The sequence below is a fragment of the Solanum tuberosum genome, unplaced genomic scaffold (genome assembly GCF_000226075.1).
Source record: "Solanum tuberosum cultivar DM 1-3 516 R44 unplaced genomic scaffold, SolTub_3.0 scf00266, whole genome shotgun sequence".
Lineage (NCBI taxonomy): Eukaryota > Viridiplantae > Streptophyta > Magnoliopsida > Solanales > Solanaceae > Solanum > Solanum tuberosum.
Window position 1 is genome coordinate 273,085 of NW_006239201.1, and position 18,778 is coordinate 291,862.

At 34.2% G+C, this 18,778-nt stretch overlaps 2 protein-coding genes across 2 annotated transcripts; both read left to right on the forward strand.

The window, feature by feature from the left end:
• The first annotated feature begins 3,993 nt into the window (after positions 1–3,993).
• Positions 3,994–13,027, forward strand: LOC102587757 (pumilio homolog 2-like). Its single transcript, XM_015314073.1, has 10 exons — positions 3,994–5,342; positions 7,076–7,511; positions 7,583–8,507; positions 8,596–8,737; positions 8,851–8,958; positions 9,141–9,353; positions 9,431–9,541; positions 10,496–10,690; positions 12,156–12,330; positions 12,613–13,027. The coding sequence occupies exons 1-10, from the start codon at positions 4,767–4,769 to the stop codon at positions 12,648–12,650; spliced, it is 2,919 nt and encodes a 972-aa protein (XP_015169559.1). The 5' UTR covers positions 3,994–4,766; the 3' UTR covers positions 12,651–13,027.
• A 2,476-nt stretch (positions 13,028–15,503) lies between these two features.
• Positions 15,504–17,732, forward strand: LOC102588078 (transcription factor LUX). The gene is made up of 2 exons (XM_006358639.2): positions 15,504–16,608; positions 16,695–17,732. The coding sequence occupies exon 1, from the start codon at positions 15,681–15,683 to the stop codon at positions 16,587–16,589; it is 909 nt and encodes a 302-aa protein (XP_006358701.1). The 5' UTR covers positions 15,504–15,680; the 3' UTR covers positions 16,590–16,608; positions 16,695–17,732.
• Positions 17,733–18,778: the final 1,046 nt, after the last annotated feature.

The window sequence follows — 18,778 nt, forward strand, 5'->3', positions numbered from 1 at the left end:
CAAGATCTCCAATTCACCATAACTATTGAGCCTTGATCACTAAGGTATGTTAGTATTCACCTATGGAGTCCCTTCCCCTGGGTTCCTAAAATCTTCAATGTTACAAGTTGAATTCTTAATTCAAAATTATGGTTTTATTCAATCTTCATGAGTTCTTTTCAATTATGATTCAATCGATTATTTCCTATCTTTTAATGCATGAATTGAAGTAATTACATGATTTCTAGTTGAATTCATATGATCACATGCATGATCCATGATTTTTAGACTATGAACACATGATGAAGCTTATGAACTATGATTTATAGAAATTATGCATGTTTTATAAAACAATGTTTATAACTCAAGTAAGCTTATTGATGAATGTATCTATATGCTCTATGAAGTTTTGACCACATGACATGAATGATATCTAAATTTGCTTTTAATGCTTTGATTTATTTTACTATATTAGGTCTTGATTAGTATGGTATCCGGATATTCCTTCAATGATCATGAATCAAGTTTTCTAAAACTATATCATTAGTAGTATGACACTTTTAGTATGAAGTTAATGATTATTGGCCTTATAAAGCTATTATGAAAAGATCATAAATGGTGAAAGGTTTCTCACACGTGGTTTAAGGAGCTACTCTATGATATTTCTATCTTGAATTAGTAACTTAATTATGTTTTTCCATGGATGATAATACGAATATAATTAATAACTGTTCCGTGAGAATTTACTTAGCACCAAATGGGCTTTTGGGATGAAGGTTTATGTTTAGCGTCTGTGGACCTTTAGTATCAAACTCTTAGTCACAGAACTATGTGCCACCATAGGATGTTGTCTCAGCTAGACATTAACTAGTGGATCCACCTTAGCTCAGACTCATGGTCCTTACCTTGGCAAGTAGGGCACTCTCGTTTCGGTGTGAGAGCAGTACAATGGATTCCATGTTTATAACTCACATGGTCTATGTCGGCTATATGGTAAACTTCCCACAAATAATGAACTAAGGTTACTTTTAAAGTATCTCACAAGTGTTTTAAAAATGTTAAGCTTGCATTGACCAAGATTATGACTTATGTTTTCTACCCTTTTATCTTATGATTTAGCTTGGTCATTGCATATAATGTAAAGTCCTTTTCAGCATGATTTCATAACTATTATAAATAGCTATCATACTTAGTATATTCCATGTACTAGTGCATACTTGTGCCTACATTGTTTCACTAATGTAGGGTCTGACGCTCCTACCTCCCACACTCGTGGCTAGTTGATCCCTTTGACACTTGAAGATTAGTAAAGTCCTCATGATCCGAGGGTTGAGACACTTTTATAACTTTCTGTCATTTCAGTTTTCAGACTTTGCGTGTGGTATGAGTTATGTCCCAACCACTTCCTTTGATGTAGTAGATGGCTTATTGAGACTATGTTAGACTTCCGTTTTGTCAAATTCTTTTATGATATACGACTATTTCTTTTTAAAACTTTATTTCTATTAACTTGTATGATGTATGCTAAGTGACTTTTATAGGGCCTTTCGGGGTCCTATACGCCATGTTATGCCTAGGATATACTTTGAGTCGTTACAAGTAATTAAGTTTGATAAATTGTTTTGTTACTAATTGTAAAGATGGAAAAGATGATCAAACTTGTCAAATATTTGAACTGACTCACTAAAAGTGTAAAAATTGTTTCATTAAATAGCAATTATTTAACTAATGAAAAAGTAATAAGATAATAATTAAGGCCCTAATATGTCAAAGTGCCTGAAGCATCACAACAATCTCAAAAGCAATAATAGACAAGTAAGTAGTATGAAGGTAAGGGGTCCAGCTTTGAGCAACCCGTACATGTAATTTTAAATTGTATCTAATATGGGGTCGCTATCTATTGAATAAGAGTCTGGAGGAGGGATAAATATGTTATTCAAATAGACAACACAATAATTATGACTATGAGTACCCCGATAATAATATACTAGCCATATTGTACTTAGGCTTTGAGAAAAAATGTCTAAAAATAAAATGATCTTAACATATCTTTTTTATGCGATGTCTGATGTTATCGCCTAAAACTTGATAGAACTATCCCAATTGCCACTACAACATAAGAAAACTTAAAAAAATAATATCCACATTGAAAGAAAATATATCAAATTAGACAAAATAAAGTACACTTAACCAAAATTCTTTTTTATATACAATCTTCAATAAAATAGTGAAATAAATGTTTCAACAAATTCGCTCGATTGATAATTTGACAGATATGTTCACTAAAGTATTACCAACTTTCAACACTTGAGAGGTTGTCGTACAAGATTGAAATGCATAATCTTCGAAAATTAAAATGATGTTTGCATAAGATGGATTACGATAAATACAGTGCACACTTTTTCTTTTAAGTGAAGTTAACTTTGTCCCAATTGAATTTTCTAGAATTTTTTTAACGAGTCAACAAATAACGTACATTACAAAATACGTGTTCTCTTTTTTCTTTGGGAAAATATTTCTTAGTAAGATTTTATCAATGCGTATTATCAATCAATGGTCTTCCAAGGAGTGTTATAAGTATTAGTATTATTATGGATACTTATAACTCGTAGGTGTAATTTTTACCTTTATGACTGATCTCTCACATTCTCATAACCTTCATCACATCAAAGATTAATGTCATGTTCATGACACTCTTTGGTATTTCTTTATATAACTTTATAAATAGAGATTTTGAGAATTATATTATACGCACTTGAATACGCTTGGAAAGATAAAGAAAAACTTTCGTTAATTATCTACAATATATTTTAATATTATTATTTTCTTTTAGCTTAATTTAATAATGCATCAATAATTTAATTTTAAAACTTACATTTTAATTAAATGTTGTTATTGTTGTTGTTCAATATCTAAAATTTATTTTGAACAACAAAGTTTAATTTCATAACAAATTAAATATTATCACATAAATTAAAGCGTAAAAAGTAAAAAGAAAGGTAAAATACTCTCTTGTCAAAAAAACAAATTCATTTGTCTTGTCTTTTATTTTTTTTCTGTAAAAATCATTTCTCAAGTTTTTTTTTGTTTCAAATATAAAAGAGAATAAAGATGAGATATTTACCAAAAATATGAAATTTCTTTCGAGAAGGACAGAGAATTTAAAGAATGGCAGTCCCCAATCTAATTAAGAGGAGACGTGGCAATTTTCAGATTCTTCTTTGTGAAGACTAGGCATACAAAACAAACGTCACTTTATATTTTCTACATACATCTAACTTAAAAAAATAAATATATTTTCCATTTCTCTCTTTTTTTTTTTTAAATAAAATAAAATAAATTAATATAGCTATATAAATGCCTTAAATATCTCTGAACTGAGAATTTATGAACAACTAGAGTATTTTATTTGAATAAGGCCTATACACAATTTATTTTTTCATATTCACTTATAATATTACATTCAGTTCATTGTTATTGTTATGGTTGATGTACACTTGATACGTTGTTATTGTTGTAAATGTCTTAACATATAATTTAATGGTCATATAAATTATAATAATAATAAAATAATTAATATAATTTTATAAGTCTGAATTTTTTTTTGTTATTTTTATCCTGTAATGAACTATTTTCAATAAGTTCTTGATTTAAGTAAAATATATATAAAAATGAAATGCAATTAAAAAAATAGATAATAGAATGATCATGTGTTTAATATATAAGTTTTTGGATTAAAATAGTCTCTTGACTTGTTATGTTCAAACTTATCCTTTCCTTCTAACAAGAAAAAGAAAAAGAAAGATTAAACCCTTTTTTTATAATTTATGAAAGGGAAAATCATTTTTGTTGTTTCTCACATATAAAAATAAAAATAATAATTATAATATTATTAATATTAATGATTAGGTATGTTTTAACTTAGTTTTCTAAAAACAAGGGGAAAAAAAAAGAATATTTTCTTCTATATGCTTCCTATAAAACATCTATATTGAATAAAAAGTATCTGTTTATTTTTTTTGCATTTAATCAGCTCTTCCCTAACAGTACTTCAAAAACAAAACCCTAAAACAGGATTGATTCGCCGCCAGATTTTTTTTTCTCTCTTTTCTCCCATTTAAACCTTCATCATCTCTCACATTTGCTCACTCTTTGTTCAGAAAAAGACACTTTCTTGAGAAAAAGACACTTTCTTGAAGTTTTGTAATCAAAGATTGGCTTTTTATGAGCTTAAATCTTTATGTTTTCATGTGGGTTTTGTAGTTTTGAGGTTTATATGTGAAAAAAAGTTTTGGGTTTTTATCTTGTGTTGGTAGGGTTTGTGGGTGTTGATTATATTTTGTTGTGGACTGACTGTAATTTGGTGTTTGATCATGGAGGTCTTGGAGGCTGGATGTTGAGGAAAGAGGTTTCTTGGAATTTAATTTGATCAAAGGTTTGGTTTTTATGAGCTGAAAGATTTTATTTTGAGGTTGTATACGTGGGGTTTGTAGGTTTTTATAGGTTTATATGATAAAAGTTTTGATTTTTGATAGCTTTCTTGGGTTGTTAAGGATTGTGGGTAGTGATTATATTTGTTGTGGACTGACTGTGTAATTGGTGTTTGATTAGGGGATGTTGAGAAAAGAGCTTTCTTGGAATTTTAGTTGATCAAATATTGGATTGTGAGGTTGTCTTCTTGGGGTTTGTAGATTCTAAGGTTTACCAAAGTCTTGATTTTGATAACTTCATTGGGTTGTGAAGGATTGTGGGATGCGTGTGTTATTGGTTGTGTTAAGTTTGTGAATATGGTATCTGAATTAGGTAGGAGACCAATGATGGGAAACAATGAAAATTCGTTTGGAGATGAGTTTGAGACAGAGATTGGGATGTTACTTCGTGACCAGCGACGACAAGAAGCTGATGATCGTGAAAAGGAGCTGAATATGTATAGAAGTGGGTCAGCTCCACCTACTGTTGAGGGTTCATTGAATGCAGTGGGTGGATTGTTCAATAATAGTGGTTTCATGTCTGAGGAGGAGCTAAGGTCTGATCCTGCTTACTTATCTTACTATTACTCGAACGTAAATCTTAATCCTAGGTTGCCTCCACCACTGTTGTCCAAAGAAGATTGGCGTTTTTCACAGAGGTTGCAAGGAGGGAGCTCTGCTATTGGTGATAGGAGGAAGGTAAACAAGAATGATAATGGTAATGGTGGGAGGTCACCTTTTCCGATGCCTCCGGGATTTAACTCGAAAAAAGCAGAGAGCGAGAATGAGACTGATAAATTGCAGGGTTCAGTGGAATGGGGTGGTGATGGGCTGATTGGTTTGCCAGGACTAGGATTAGGTAGTAAGAAGAAGAGCATTGCTGAAATGTTCCAGGTGCATACTTGAAACTTTATCTAGTGCATCTTTTACAATTTCAACTTTGGCTAATGGTTGTTAGATCCCAAATTTACCTATTAAACGCTTGGAAAGTGCAATAATTAACATTTGGTATTAATGCTTCATGAATTTATCTCATTTATGTTACTTCTCAACCAGAATGTTTCAACTCAGAAGGAAACTACTCTCAACAAGCTTCCCTGAGCTGTTTTATCTGGACTTGGTATTTTTAGTTTGTGGAATTTTTTGTTATTGTGTGGCATGAATTCTACATGATAGTTGATTCATGTTCATCTAAACTGGTTCTATTGAATGGTAACAATTGGCAGCACAAGCCTTTCATGATAATATTTTGAATCATTCGTGGAAGGTCTCCTATCGTTAAAGTTGCTTAAAATTTGTGTGTTCGAAATCATTCTTTTCGTCTGTGATACTCTTTGTTAAACCACTTTGTTTGCAAGATGTCTTGGTAGACATGAAACTCTTCTGTCAATCATCTTTCTTAAGTTGACTAGGTTTGGGGCAGTTCTACATCTTCAAGGCCAACATTTTAACATTATAATTAAAGGAGGCTCCTTCAAAGTTAAAATTAACTGACCATCTGGATGAATGGATACTTTTTGTTCCAGATATGAGACTTATTTTGCATTCACATGATAAGAGCAAAATAGTGTAACAATTATCTCTATGAGGTAGGGGTAAGGTTTGCGTACGCTCTACCCTCCCCAGTCCCTACTTGTGGGATTACATTTGATATGTTTTTGTTGTTGTTTTGAGTGTAACAAGTAATCATATCAAGTGCGGGATTGGCTTTGAGGAAACGTGGGCTGTGCATATACTCCAATAAGAGCAACCATCTCTTACAATGTTGTGTTTCTTGTTCACTGGGTACAAAACACCCTTTAGCCCATAAATGATTAAGACCCTAATAATGGTGCGCTTGTGCTCCAATAAAAGCAAGCATCTCTTGTCAACTGGAAGAATGTTGCCTTTCTTGTTTTCTGGATTTGAAAATGACCATTAGTTCATTAAGCAATACAAGATCCTGATGTTTTGAGAAGGAATACAAGATCCTGATATTGGTATGTTTGTGTGTATATATGGTTCCTATATGATATTGGTTTTTAGCATTCGCGTGGTAAGAGCAAAATTATGTAACAATTAATAATATTCTAGAAATGTTGTTGCATTTCTTTGTTTAGTGGTATGAAAATGCCTTCTGTTCATTTCTTACCCCTTCGAGTACACTAAGCCATGTTTGATCTCTGGTCCGACATTTCAAATCTGCTTTTCTGGTTGGTGGATGTTGTGCTCCATCCTTCTCCCATCTCCTGTGATCTATAGTTTCTCTTTATATTATATGTGTTTCCAGCTGAATGGAATTGCTGTACTCTATAAAGGGTCGTTTTGGATGATTTTCTGAACCTTACAAATTTTAATCTTCTTAAGTGAAATGGATCTGTCTGCTGTCTGGCATCTGAGTTATATGTGTTGTCGTGTTGTCAATCTCGTTTCTTTTTACCATTTTCATTTTTTTTGGGTTACAGAATTTTTGAGTTTCAATCAACATACATTTGTTTTTGTAAAGTTAATTTTTTTCCCCTTACATGTAAAAGTTGAGTGACGATATTTGTTATTATTTCGACTAATGGGAAATTTCCCTTATGTTTAATCTCAAAAAGATAATTTTACACAATCATCTGATGGGTTTTAAACCATGTTTTATCCAGGATGACTTTAGCCGCGTGTCTCCTGCTCCTGGTCACCCTTCACGTCCAGCTAGCCGAAATGCTTTTGACGGAAATGGTGATATAATAGGTTCAGCAGAAGCTGAGCTTTCTCATCTTCGTCACGAGGTTTCTTCTTCAAAGCCAATAAGGTCTGCATCAAGCACACAAATCCCATCTGCTGCTCAACATGATGAGGTTCCTACTTCCTATTCATATGCTGCTGCTTTGGGGGCTTCCTTATCAAGAAGTACCACTCCTGATCCCCAACACATTGCGAGAGCTCCTAGCCCTTCCCTCACACCTATTGGTGGAGGCAGGGTAGTCAATTCAGAGAAGAGAAGTGTTAATAGTCCAAATCCGTTTAATGGTGTGTCGTCTCACAGAACCGAGTCTGCAGAGCTTGTTGCTGCTTTATCTGGCATGAATATATCTAATGGTACGTTAGTTGAGATCATTTCTTGGATTGAACATGATATTGGTTTTAATACGATCCTCACAATCTTGCAGGTGGGCAGAATAATACGAAGCAGCATGATTTCTTGAAACAATCCGAATCCCCCCAGTTTAATATGGCTTCTACTGCTCAGTCTGCAAAAGTACCATATTCTGTTGCTGTTACTGGCTCCGGTAGTTCATACCTCAAAGGATCCCCAACGTCGGGATTGAATGGTGGAGGTGGCGTACTGTCTCAGTATCCCCATTTGGATAGTCCAAATTCATCCTTTTCTAATTATGGATTAAGTGGTCACCCTCTCAGTCCAATGTCAAGCCATCTTGGCAACTATAATTTGCCACCTTTATTTGGAAATGCTGCTGCAGCATCAGCGATGGCTGTACCTGGATTGGACTCTCGAATGTTGGGGGGATCTAATTTAGGCGCTGCAACCTCAGAGCAGACTCTCAGCAGAATGGGAAATCAAATGGGAGGAAATGCTCTGCCAGCATCATACGTGGATCCTATGTATCTTCAGTACTTGTCAGCTGAATATGCTGCGCAGGTTGCTGCTCTTAATGATCCTTCCTTGGACAGGAACTATATGGGTAATTCATATGTGGACTTGCTTCAGAAAGCTTATCTCAGTAATGTGCTACCTCAGAAATCTCAATATGGGGTTCCATTGAATAGCAAAACTAGCAGTTCAGGTCATCATGGCTATTATGGAAATCCTGCATTTGGAGTTGGTTTATCATATCCTGGGAGTCCTTTAGCAAGTCCAGTCTCTCCAGTAGGACCTGGTAGTCCTATGAGGCATAGTGATTATAATATGAGATTTCCTGGTAGAATGAGAAACATAGCTGGAGGTGTCATGGGACCATATCACTTGGATAACATGGAGAACAGCGTCGCGTCCTCCCTACTGGAAGAGTTCAAAAGCAACAAGGCCAAGTGTTTTGAACTTTCAGAAATTGCAGGTCACGTTGTTGAGTTCAGGTATGTATCGGAAATTTCGTTCTACTAGGTCTTTACCTACTTAAACTAGCCTCACTTCTTAAACTATATATATGTCATCTGTGATCAGTGCTGACCAGTATGGGAGCCGATTCATTCAGCAAAAACTTGAAACTGCAACCACTGAGGAGAAAAACATGGTTTTCCAGGAAATTTTTCCCCAAGCTCTTACTTTGATGACTGATGTCTTTGGGAATTACGTAATCCAGAAGGTATGTCTAACTTTGGTTGTTCTATGGAGTATATATTGATGTTGAGGTGCATGATTTCCAAGTCTGCCTTGTTTCTCTTTAAATGGATTATAATGTATCTATTTCTCGTGCAGTTTTTTGAACATGGAATGGCATCTCAGAGGAGAGAATTGGCTAGCATACTCTTTGGGCATGTTCTAACACTGAGCCTTCAAATGTATGGTTGTCGCGTGATACAAAAGGTATACCAAAGTGAATCTAGAAATGCTCAAGTGTTATCTGCTAGATTAATCTTTTGTTTTGGTTTCTATTCTGATACACTAAATCTAGCACCAACCAGTGGGCTCTCGGGGTTGATTATCAGCATCTTCTCAATAACTTGAGTTATATTGAGATGAAAATTGTGGTATGGTTGACTCTGCAGGCAATAGAAGTAGTTGACGTGGACCAGAAGATTAAAATGGTTGAGGAGCTTGATGGTCATGTTATGCGCTGTGTACGAGATCAGAATGGGAATCATGTCATTCAGAAATGTATTGAATGTGTACCAGAAGTTCATATCCAATTTATCGTCTCAACATTTTTTGGACAAGTTATTACTCTCTCTACTCATCCATATGGCTGTCGAGTAATACAGGTAGATCAGTGATGTTTCTTATCCATTTGTCATAGTAATTTAGTTTGATATATTATTAATATTCCTTGATCTTTCAGAGAGTATTGGAACACTCTGGCGATCCAGAAACTCAAAGTAAAGTGATGGAAGAAATCCTTGGATCTGTAAGCATGTTGGCACAAGATCAATATGGCAATTATGTTGTTCAGGTATGGAATATTCACTACTCAGCAAGCTGCTGCTGCTGGAGTGTAGACTATCGGATTTAGAAGTAATTATTTTTAGTTCTTTTTCTTGAATTAGTTGTTTTTTGTACACAATATCCTCACTTCTTGACTAGTATGGAGCAATGCATAAAATGTACCTGAGTTGGCAATTCCTGATTTTATTTTGATAAGGTAAAAGTTTATTACTGTAATAAAGTACCAAGATGTACAAAAACATTACAGGGAAAAACAAAACTCCCTAAACATCTAACCCTCCCAGCAGATGCAAGAAGTTCTGTTATGAGCATATACTTTGCTTATTTTTAAATATGCAATATCGCACATTTCATTCCATTGATTGATGGCTCTGTCTTGCCTTTTTTATAATCTATAGAAAAATACTTACCTCATCGCTTTTGTACCAAAAATTGAGGTCATTAGTTTTTACTGTGAAGATGTTTGGTTGGTGAAGTGCAATCTTTTGCAAAAAGCTTTGTCAGTTTTGCAACTTTAGTTGTTTGCTAAGTTGTTTAAATATTTTTTACTTCTTTGAAAACTAGAAGTTCGAAAATTGAAAAAACTATTTACAAAAGGTTCAACCATATGCACGCACATACACATTCACGTGGTTCTCTAGGGTTACCAATATATGCTGCCACCTTTAACAGGATGCTAAATGGGGAACCTAGTACCTGTTCTGGCTGGAAGAAAAAGTTATTAAGTAATGGTATTCCCCTCTTTTATAAGACAGAAGCCCTTCTTGAGTTCTTATTTGCTGCCTTTGATTTTGTTTTACTAGAGTATTAGTGAATGAAAGCGCTCTTTTAGTCGGTTAAAAGTTTGCTTCTTGTAAAAATGTAGCAAAGATGTCTTGCATCGCTTTACTGAGGTACAATTCGACCTTTTTTCCCCTTGTACTTATTCATCCCTCTGTTGTTTTAAATGCAATACTTCCAGCATGTATTGGAGCACGGGAAGCCGGATGAGCGCTCTACTATAATTAAGGAACTGGCTGGGAAGATCGTGCAAATGAGCCAGCAGAAGTTTGCCTCTAACGTTGTTGAGAAGTGTTTAACTTTCTGTAATTCCAGTGAACGACAGCTATTGGTGAATGAGATGCTTGGCACAACTGATGAAAATGAGCCTCTTCAGGTTTGTCTAAATTTTATTCAATATTTTACCATTTAAGCAGGATTTTGATTTGCATATGGCTACTGGGTTCATAATATTCAGTACTGCTTCAAGATTACGTATATGGAAACTTTAATTTTTTTATTGGAAGCAACCTCTCTACCTTCACAAGATAGGGGTAAGATTGCTTACACATCACCCTCCGCAGACCCAGTTACACTAGGTATGATGTTGTTGTTGTGTCAGGATGGAGTATAAACCACCTATGTTGTGCATTTGTTGAACTTTTAAACTCTTGTATGCACCTGCCTGGATTTCCAAATCCTGAGGTAGCAAGCTTGGTTGAGGATATTTTGAAGCTTCTGGATAGGATGTTTGAACCTAGAGATTGCTGAACTAATGATTGTTATCTTTTGGTGGGCCTCTATTGACATACGTACCCTATCAAGTTCACTACCTCTGTTTATGTTCCTGTTCTTGTTCCTGTTGAGACGCATGGCGTTGCAGTCTCAGATTAATCGCTAAGGCAGCCAGCTGTTTTATTTTTAGGACTTAGCTTGAATGGGATATCAGTCTCTTAAAAAGGTTGAACTTGGAAGAAAAGATAGGTAGCCTAGATGGTATGATCACAAGTCATAGCTTATACCCGATATTTTGTGGCACATGTTTTTGAAAAGCAAGAAGTGGTTGAAGATGAAGTTACCAAACGATCATTCATCAATCCTGATTCTTCTATTATTTGGTTTCCTACCTCCAAAATTAACCCAGAAAAATCTGTAAACCAACCGTTGCCAAATTGAAGATAAGATCTTGAACTCTATTGCTTTATTTCAAACCAAAATAATGGGATTATGTTGAATTCGAAATTAAGCACAAGAAATGATAGGTGTTAGCTATAATTTCTAAACTTCTCTTAACACTTGCTGGATGAGCATTGGACTTACCCTTGACATGTTGCTAAAAGACATTAGAAACTATGGCGCATGGTGATGTTGCGTAAGTTTTTAGGTGTTAATTTGTTCACCATTCCAGACATATCATGGTTGGCGGCAGAGGGTAACTGGCTCTTCTGACCTTTGTATTTTGCTCGTGCTTTTTGACATCTTGACATGTTTGGTCCCCTTTAAAGAAATTTTTTAAAGTCTTGTGACCAATTAATACTTGATTTTGGATCAAAAAAAGATGGAACAAGTGGTGTGGTGTGGGGTGGGTGGTGGTGGTTCGCCCGGAGTGTTTTCTATGTCAAGATACCCCGAGTTTTCTATATAATTATTGGATCTCAACAATATCTATGCTTTAACTTTTGCATCTTTGGGAATAGAGTTTATCTTAAGAAGTACTACCTCATGTATCTATGGTTGTGATTTTGATAGCAGCTGTAACATATAAACTTTTAAATAGTCTTCTTTCTCTTCTCTTTTCTCTAATTGAAATCATCTCGTTGAGTTGTGCATTGTTTTTTCACATCTTTCTTGTTTTTGTCCAGGCTATGATGAAAGATCAGTTTGCAAATTATGTAGTACAGAAAGTTCTGGAAACTTGTAGTGATCAGCAACGCGAGCTGATCATGTCGAGAATAAAAGTTCACTTGAATGCTCTGAAGAAATACACTTACGGAAAGCATATTGTCGCCCGTGTTGAAAAGCTAGTTGCTGCTGGGGGTGAGCTCTTTTTCTGTTTGTACTTGTCTAGAGCACTGAATCCATTTGTGCTTTTAGTACTTACTATATGGTGTTTGGCCATGACTTTACATGCACACTATTGAAAAATTTGTTTCACTTATAAATCTCCCAACCTTTTTTCCAAGTGATTCATGTCCAGATACAATTCAACTTGCAAAGACTCGTTCTCCAACTTCGACTTCAATAACTTGTTTTTTTTTCAGCCTTCAACTGAATATTGTCCGAACATCTGCTAAATGATTTTTCTATGCTGTTTTGCAGAAAGGAGGATTGCTGCGCAGTCCCTAAGTACTGCTTAGTCTTGTAGGAAAAGAAAGTTGTACAGCTAACTGAGGCTAGTTTGAGCTACCTATCTTCCACATCTGTGTTTTGTTATTTGCAAATAAAAGTTGTTGCATGTACTAGAGGAGATGTACATTGTGTAGTTAAAAACATAAATATCAGGTATGCTGAAGCTCAGATGTCAAATATTCGAGATGGCTGTGCAGAGGGAAGTTGAGTTTCCGAAAGGGTGTAAAAAAATGGAAGATAAAAAGGCGAGGTAGTTTTACATCGACGCGACTGTACAAAATGTTGCCTTTGTTGGAGAGTTGATGTTTTAGGGTAAGGTCAGAATTTTATTGTATGGTATTTGACAATTTTTCTTTTATGGCCAAGTATATTTTCCTTCATCTCAGATCCTCAGTTTTCTACTCTTTTATCATTTTATGTGGATTTATTTGATACTCTTTAATATGCAATTGGATTTGCTTATGTTTGTCCATTTGGTGACGTGGAATCATGATTTTATTTGTTTTCCCATGCATGTCTGGTGTATGCATTGGAGCCCCGACTAATCTGAATTTGCTGCATATGATCTGTAGAAGGGGATCTTAGTAAGATTCTTTTTCATACTCGGGACTTGAATCTGAGACTTCTGATTAAGTGTGGAAGGGATATGTGTCGCTGTTTGTTGTTTTTGTTGATTGATTTAAGCTTTCATATTATATATTTGCTCTTGGGTCATTAGTTTTATATGCTTTATATTATGATTTATGCACTTATTTGTCGGAGTAGATTTTAATTATTAATATCTCAGAACAAAATCTTAAATATCAATAAGAAATATTTTTGTATGAATAATTTTCACCTATCACTCTATTCACAATGCCATTATCATTAATTTCCTTTGTTATCATAACTACTACTACTTCTGCCTCAATTTATGTGGGTTTTTTCATTTTTCAAGAGTCACAAGTTTAAGTTTGATTGAAAATTTGTACATGCAATCTTTGAATTTTGTATGTCTTCTATTTTTGCTATTATCTTTTATAAATTGTAATAACTGATAATTGTGTTATTAGTAGTTTTTATTCAAATTTCGTGTGATGGTTTTTGAATAATTATTCTGATAGGTAGGCAATTAGATTTAATAAAAGCCTACCTACACATAAAGGTTTCGATTCAAGTGAGAGTAATTCATTATAAAAATGAAAATTTTGTGTCAAACTCATGGGTATTTTAATGGTAAAAATTACATAGATCTTATAATGTTAAGATTTAATTACATCATATTCCTATTCTTTTTCAAATTACAAAAATTCATTAAATTTATAGGTTGTTCCATCCAAAACTCGTAGACTATAGCAACAAGTGTGTTCACACTCCATTGTACCTCCAAATTCCATGGCAAAGCTGGTCTCATTGTCCATGACATTCACTTCATTGAAACGTTTATTTTTATTACTTAAATTTATGTTCAATTAAATTATATCACGTAAATTCAAATAGAATCGTATTTCACATGGGAGGGAGTATAGAGTACTTGGGGCCCTATTTAACATTATTTCAAATGATTGATATGAAAATGGGTGAATTCAAAGTTGAATTTTGTTTGAAGATGAAATTTGAATATTTTAAGTTTGTATTTTTTCTCATAAACATAAAAAATTCATTATCTATCAAAACTTCCCAAACTTGTATACAGTCTAACTAAATCAACAAAACATAGTTCATAAATAAAGTACTAAATTATCTCTAAGACACATACTTTTACAAAAATCCACTTATCCAATAAATCAACAATTGCAATAACTAACTATTTTTAAAAATTATAATCCGCCCACTTGGTAAAAACAATTTCTTCACATCAACTGCGACGTTTCTTTCAAAAACTAAAAGTGAGTCTTTTTTTTGCAAATAGAAATTTATATGGACCGAGTTTAACATTTAAAAATAAAATAAAATGGAATATTCCACTTTTTGAAGAAATTGAGATTTCAAATTATAATATGAAATTAAAATTAAATTAAAAATAAAATAAATAATTACTTATTTCAAGTTAAAACTTCAAATTTGAACTCCTAATTCAATATTGAAATGCCTACTCAGTTCTATTTTCTTTGAGAAAATTAAGTAGGAATTCATAAATAAGATTGTGTATTTAGGACAATTAGTTACTGATTCTTGCAAAAAGTACCAAAAGAAAAGGACAAAAAATCTATAAATAGACACCTGACACATTCCAGTTGGAAAGTTCATCAGTAAAAAGTGAGAAAGAGATTTAGATATTTATTACTTTTTCTGTTCACTTTTCTTTGTCTATTTTAAATTTAACATATCTCCTAAAAAATAAATATTTTATTATAATATCTATATTAATTAATATATAAGTAATTTTAAAAAATAATAAATAAGTAAAAATAAAAGAATTGAGAACACTTACTGCTCACACAATTTTAATATATTTTTCTAATTTTAACTTTAACACAAAATTTAATAAAGTAAAATAATTAAGATACATTTTGTCAAATAATTAGTACTTCTTTGATTTCATTTCTGACATTTTTATTCATTAGTTCTTTTTAAAAAAACAATAACACATTCTTATACTTATATAATTATAGAAGCAAAATCACAATTTCAATTTTATGATTTTAGAATTTCAAAATAACGATTTAAAAAAAAAAAAACATTTAATATAAGCATCTTTTCAACCAAAAAAGAAAAAAATAAAGTAAAGTTGAGAAAAAGAAATAGATATTTATAAGATTCTAGTAAGAAAGATGGAAAAATATCTAGCTAAATCATCCACGCTGGCGATTGCTGGGCCAATTTAGAATCAGATATTGCACTTTTTCTCACACTTTTCCCCCTTTATTTAATACTATATTCCTCATTTTCCACCGCCACATACCCCACCCCCTCACCCCCAATTTCTTCCCGCCGGTGAACTCACCGGAAAATCCTGTTACTCTGATCCAATCCTCTACTGATATCACGGAAGATTGGATTTAACTCGAAAAAAATAAATTAAAATAAAATAAAATTGGGATTCGAGAAGGTTCTCTATGGGTGAAGAAGTGACAATTATGGATGGTGATGGTTTCGCCGGAGATGATAATCGTGTTGTCGAGTGGGAAGATGGACTTCCGAGTTTTGACGATCTGACGCCGTTATCTCAGGCTTTAATCCCGCCGGAGCTAGCGTCGGCGTTTAGAATTACGCCGGAGCCGGTGAAGACGATGACGGATGTGAATCGTGCTTCGGAGAGTGCTTTTTCGTCTCTCCGTGCAGGACAGTTACATTTGTTGTCGGAGAAGTATAATTTTAATGAAGGAAGGAATGGAGATAGAAATCATGAGAATGATGAGGTGGATCTGACAAGAGATGGATCCGAGTCGAGGAAGACACGGAGAATTGACCCGGAGATGGTTACTGAAGAGGCTGATTCGGCATTGAGGAATGAGAATTGTGGAGATGATAATTCAGCTAAGATGCAGAAGCGACCGCGGTTAGTCTGGACGCCACAGCTGCATAAGCGATTTGTGGATGTTGTGGCGCATTTAGGGATTAAAAATGCTGTGCCGAAGACGATTATGCAGCTGATGAATGTGGAAGGACTAACAAGGGAAAATGTTGCTAGTCATTTACAGAAGTATAGGTTGTATTTGAAGAGAATGCAAGGGTTATCGAATGAGGGTCCTTCGTCGTCTGATCATTTGTTCGCTTCCACGCCTGTGCCACAGAGTTTGCAGCAGTCCGGTGGTAATGGACACAGTGGTAATGGTCATAGTAGTAATGGACATATGCCAATGCCTATGCCTATGCCAATGATGTATCCGCCGCAAATGGTGCCAATGCCTATGATGGGAATGTCAGGACATGGGTTTCATCATCAGTATAATATGGGGCAACCGCGGGACTGGTCTGGAAATAAATTTGGTTCTTATCATCATGTTGCTCCTGGTGAAAAATAGCTGTAGACACAAAAAGGAGGTTAGATTCTTGATTCTATACAAGTTGCCGCAACTCTACTGTTTGATAACTTTTTGTATGCTTACAATAGTTAATTATTTGTACAGGGTTGAACACTGGATTGTTCGTCAGAAATCTCATTTGGTGGAATGCAAACTAGGAATTCCAGTTAAACCCTTTAGGCCTTTTTCTTACTACTTGTTTAGATTTGGTAGATTTATAGGTAAAAAGTTTCATAAATTGCTCTAAAGTTCTTAGAGCTAGGTCATTTCTGATTGTAGCTTCTTATTCAGAAAGGAGCTTTAAGACATAATACATGATAAAATTGTCGTTTTGATCATACTTTTCTTGAAAAGTAGTACAAATAACGGGATTCTCTTTTTCTTTTTGTGTTGGTAAGTATTGTAACGTATCTTTTGGTGTGCCGATGTGTTTTTAATAGATGAATTGACGGCAAAACCAGTTTTTTTCCTAGAAGTGGGTGTAGACGATGTAGGAGTGACTGCTGACTCTTACATCTTCTTTATTACCCCTTTTTGGTCGATTGCAAAAATTTTACTATGGCAAAAAGCAAACTACTTCTAAGAATTTTCAGGCCATAGAACATTTTATCTGGCAGTTAGAGTGGCGATATAGTATGAGTCGAACTTTTTAATAAATTATTGGCGTGTAACGGATATCTGGTGGTCATACACTGATCTTCATTGTCCTGGAAGTGTATTGTTGCTGATAAAAAATCCTAATCTAATTTCTGTAGCTGCAGAAACTAAGATACGAAAAGAATAGTTTATTTGCTGATCTCTTGAAATTGATGCAAACTAAGGTGGATGGTCAAGTAAGAACATATAATGCCTTTTCTGCGCCACAACCAGCACTTCAAGAGGGATCTACCCGTTCTAACTTTGTAATGAAGCTAGTAAAGCAAAAAAAAATTCCTTCTTTTTAGCCTCTAACATATTGTAGCGGTAGCTGTTGTAACACTTTAGTTGATATTGATGTCCTTGCGATCATATTTCTGCATTCTAGAAATGTTTCTGCTGTATCTAATGTTCTACCAGATATACATTATGAGTTACTTGTTTCTATTGGATCTCAAGTGTTACACTACATATGGCATTTAATGATAAGTGTTCGCATTTTGCTTATTGTTAGTATTAGATATTTGTTTCCAGTTGTGATCAAAGGCTCAATAATACGTTAGGAACTTGTCTGCTGCCTAACATGGTATATGAAGCATAAATACCCTACTTCACCACTTCACGGTTATATTTTCTTTCTTAACACAGTAATTGATTGTACCATAAGTGGTTGTGTTATATTAAATTTTACGTACAAATGACAAACATTTCATGTGGTTACATTTTCTCTAAGGCGGCTTAAAGTTTTCCAATACACCTAAATAATCTGCTGCCCTGTTATTCTTGTCGTTGATAACGTGGTGTCCGGGCCAGCTTTCGCACACTGCGACTAATTCCATGGAATACCATCATCTCCCACCAGCAACAGGTACTAGGTTACTCTGTCCATCATGACTAGGACAAATGGGAAGAAACCATAATCTGCTGCCATGTTTCCCCTTATTTAACGAACATGATACAATATTCTTTGGGAGGACTCATTAACTGAATATCTTATTTTGGCTTAGATGAATTAGTCAATTTTGTGTCTTCTTTGTATTGTTAATATACATACATATATTTTTGACCATCAAAGGTGTGACAGAAATCATGTGGATATGAGGAGCTTTTGATGAATACCTTTTGTGCATCACTTGGCTCACAGTATCAAGATACTGCTAGTAACTTCTTTGGTAGTGTTGCTTGAGCTTGAAGCCTTATATTGTGAATGTGTAGCCTTTCCTCCTTGTGATTTATATGTATATGTTAGCTATGGACTATGTAAATGTGTTTGTCTGCACTTTTCCTTTCTGTAAGCTAGTTCAGCGAATAGGTAAAATTCGGCTGATTGTAAGATGTTGTATTGCACCTTCTTTAGTGCTTTCTCTTCTTAATATTCCTTTCGTGTTAAAATTTGAAGAATATATTTTATGCAACTTCTGTCGGTTTGAAACTCTGACCATGTGAGCTTTGCAGGCTGTAGCCGGTCCTAAGCTCAGATAAAGGAGGATTAATGGCCGATGTAAAAATAATTTAACTATGAAAAATGTCTGAATACTATAACTGAATCCAGC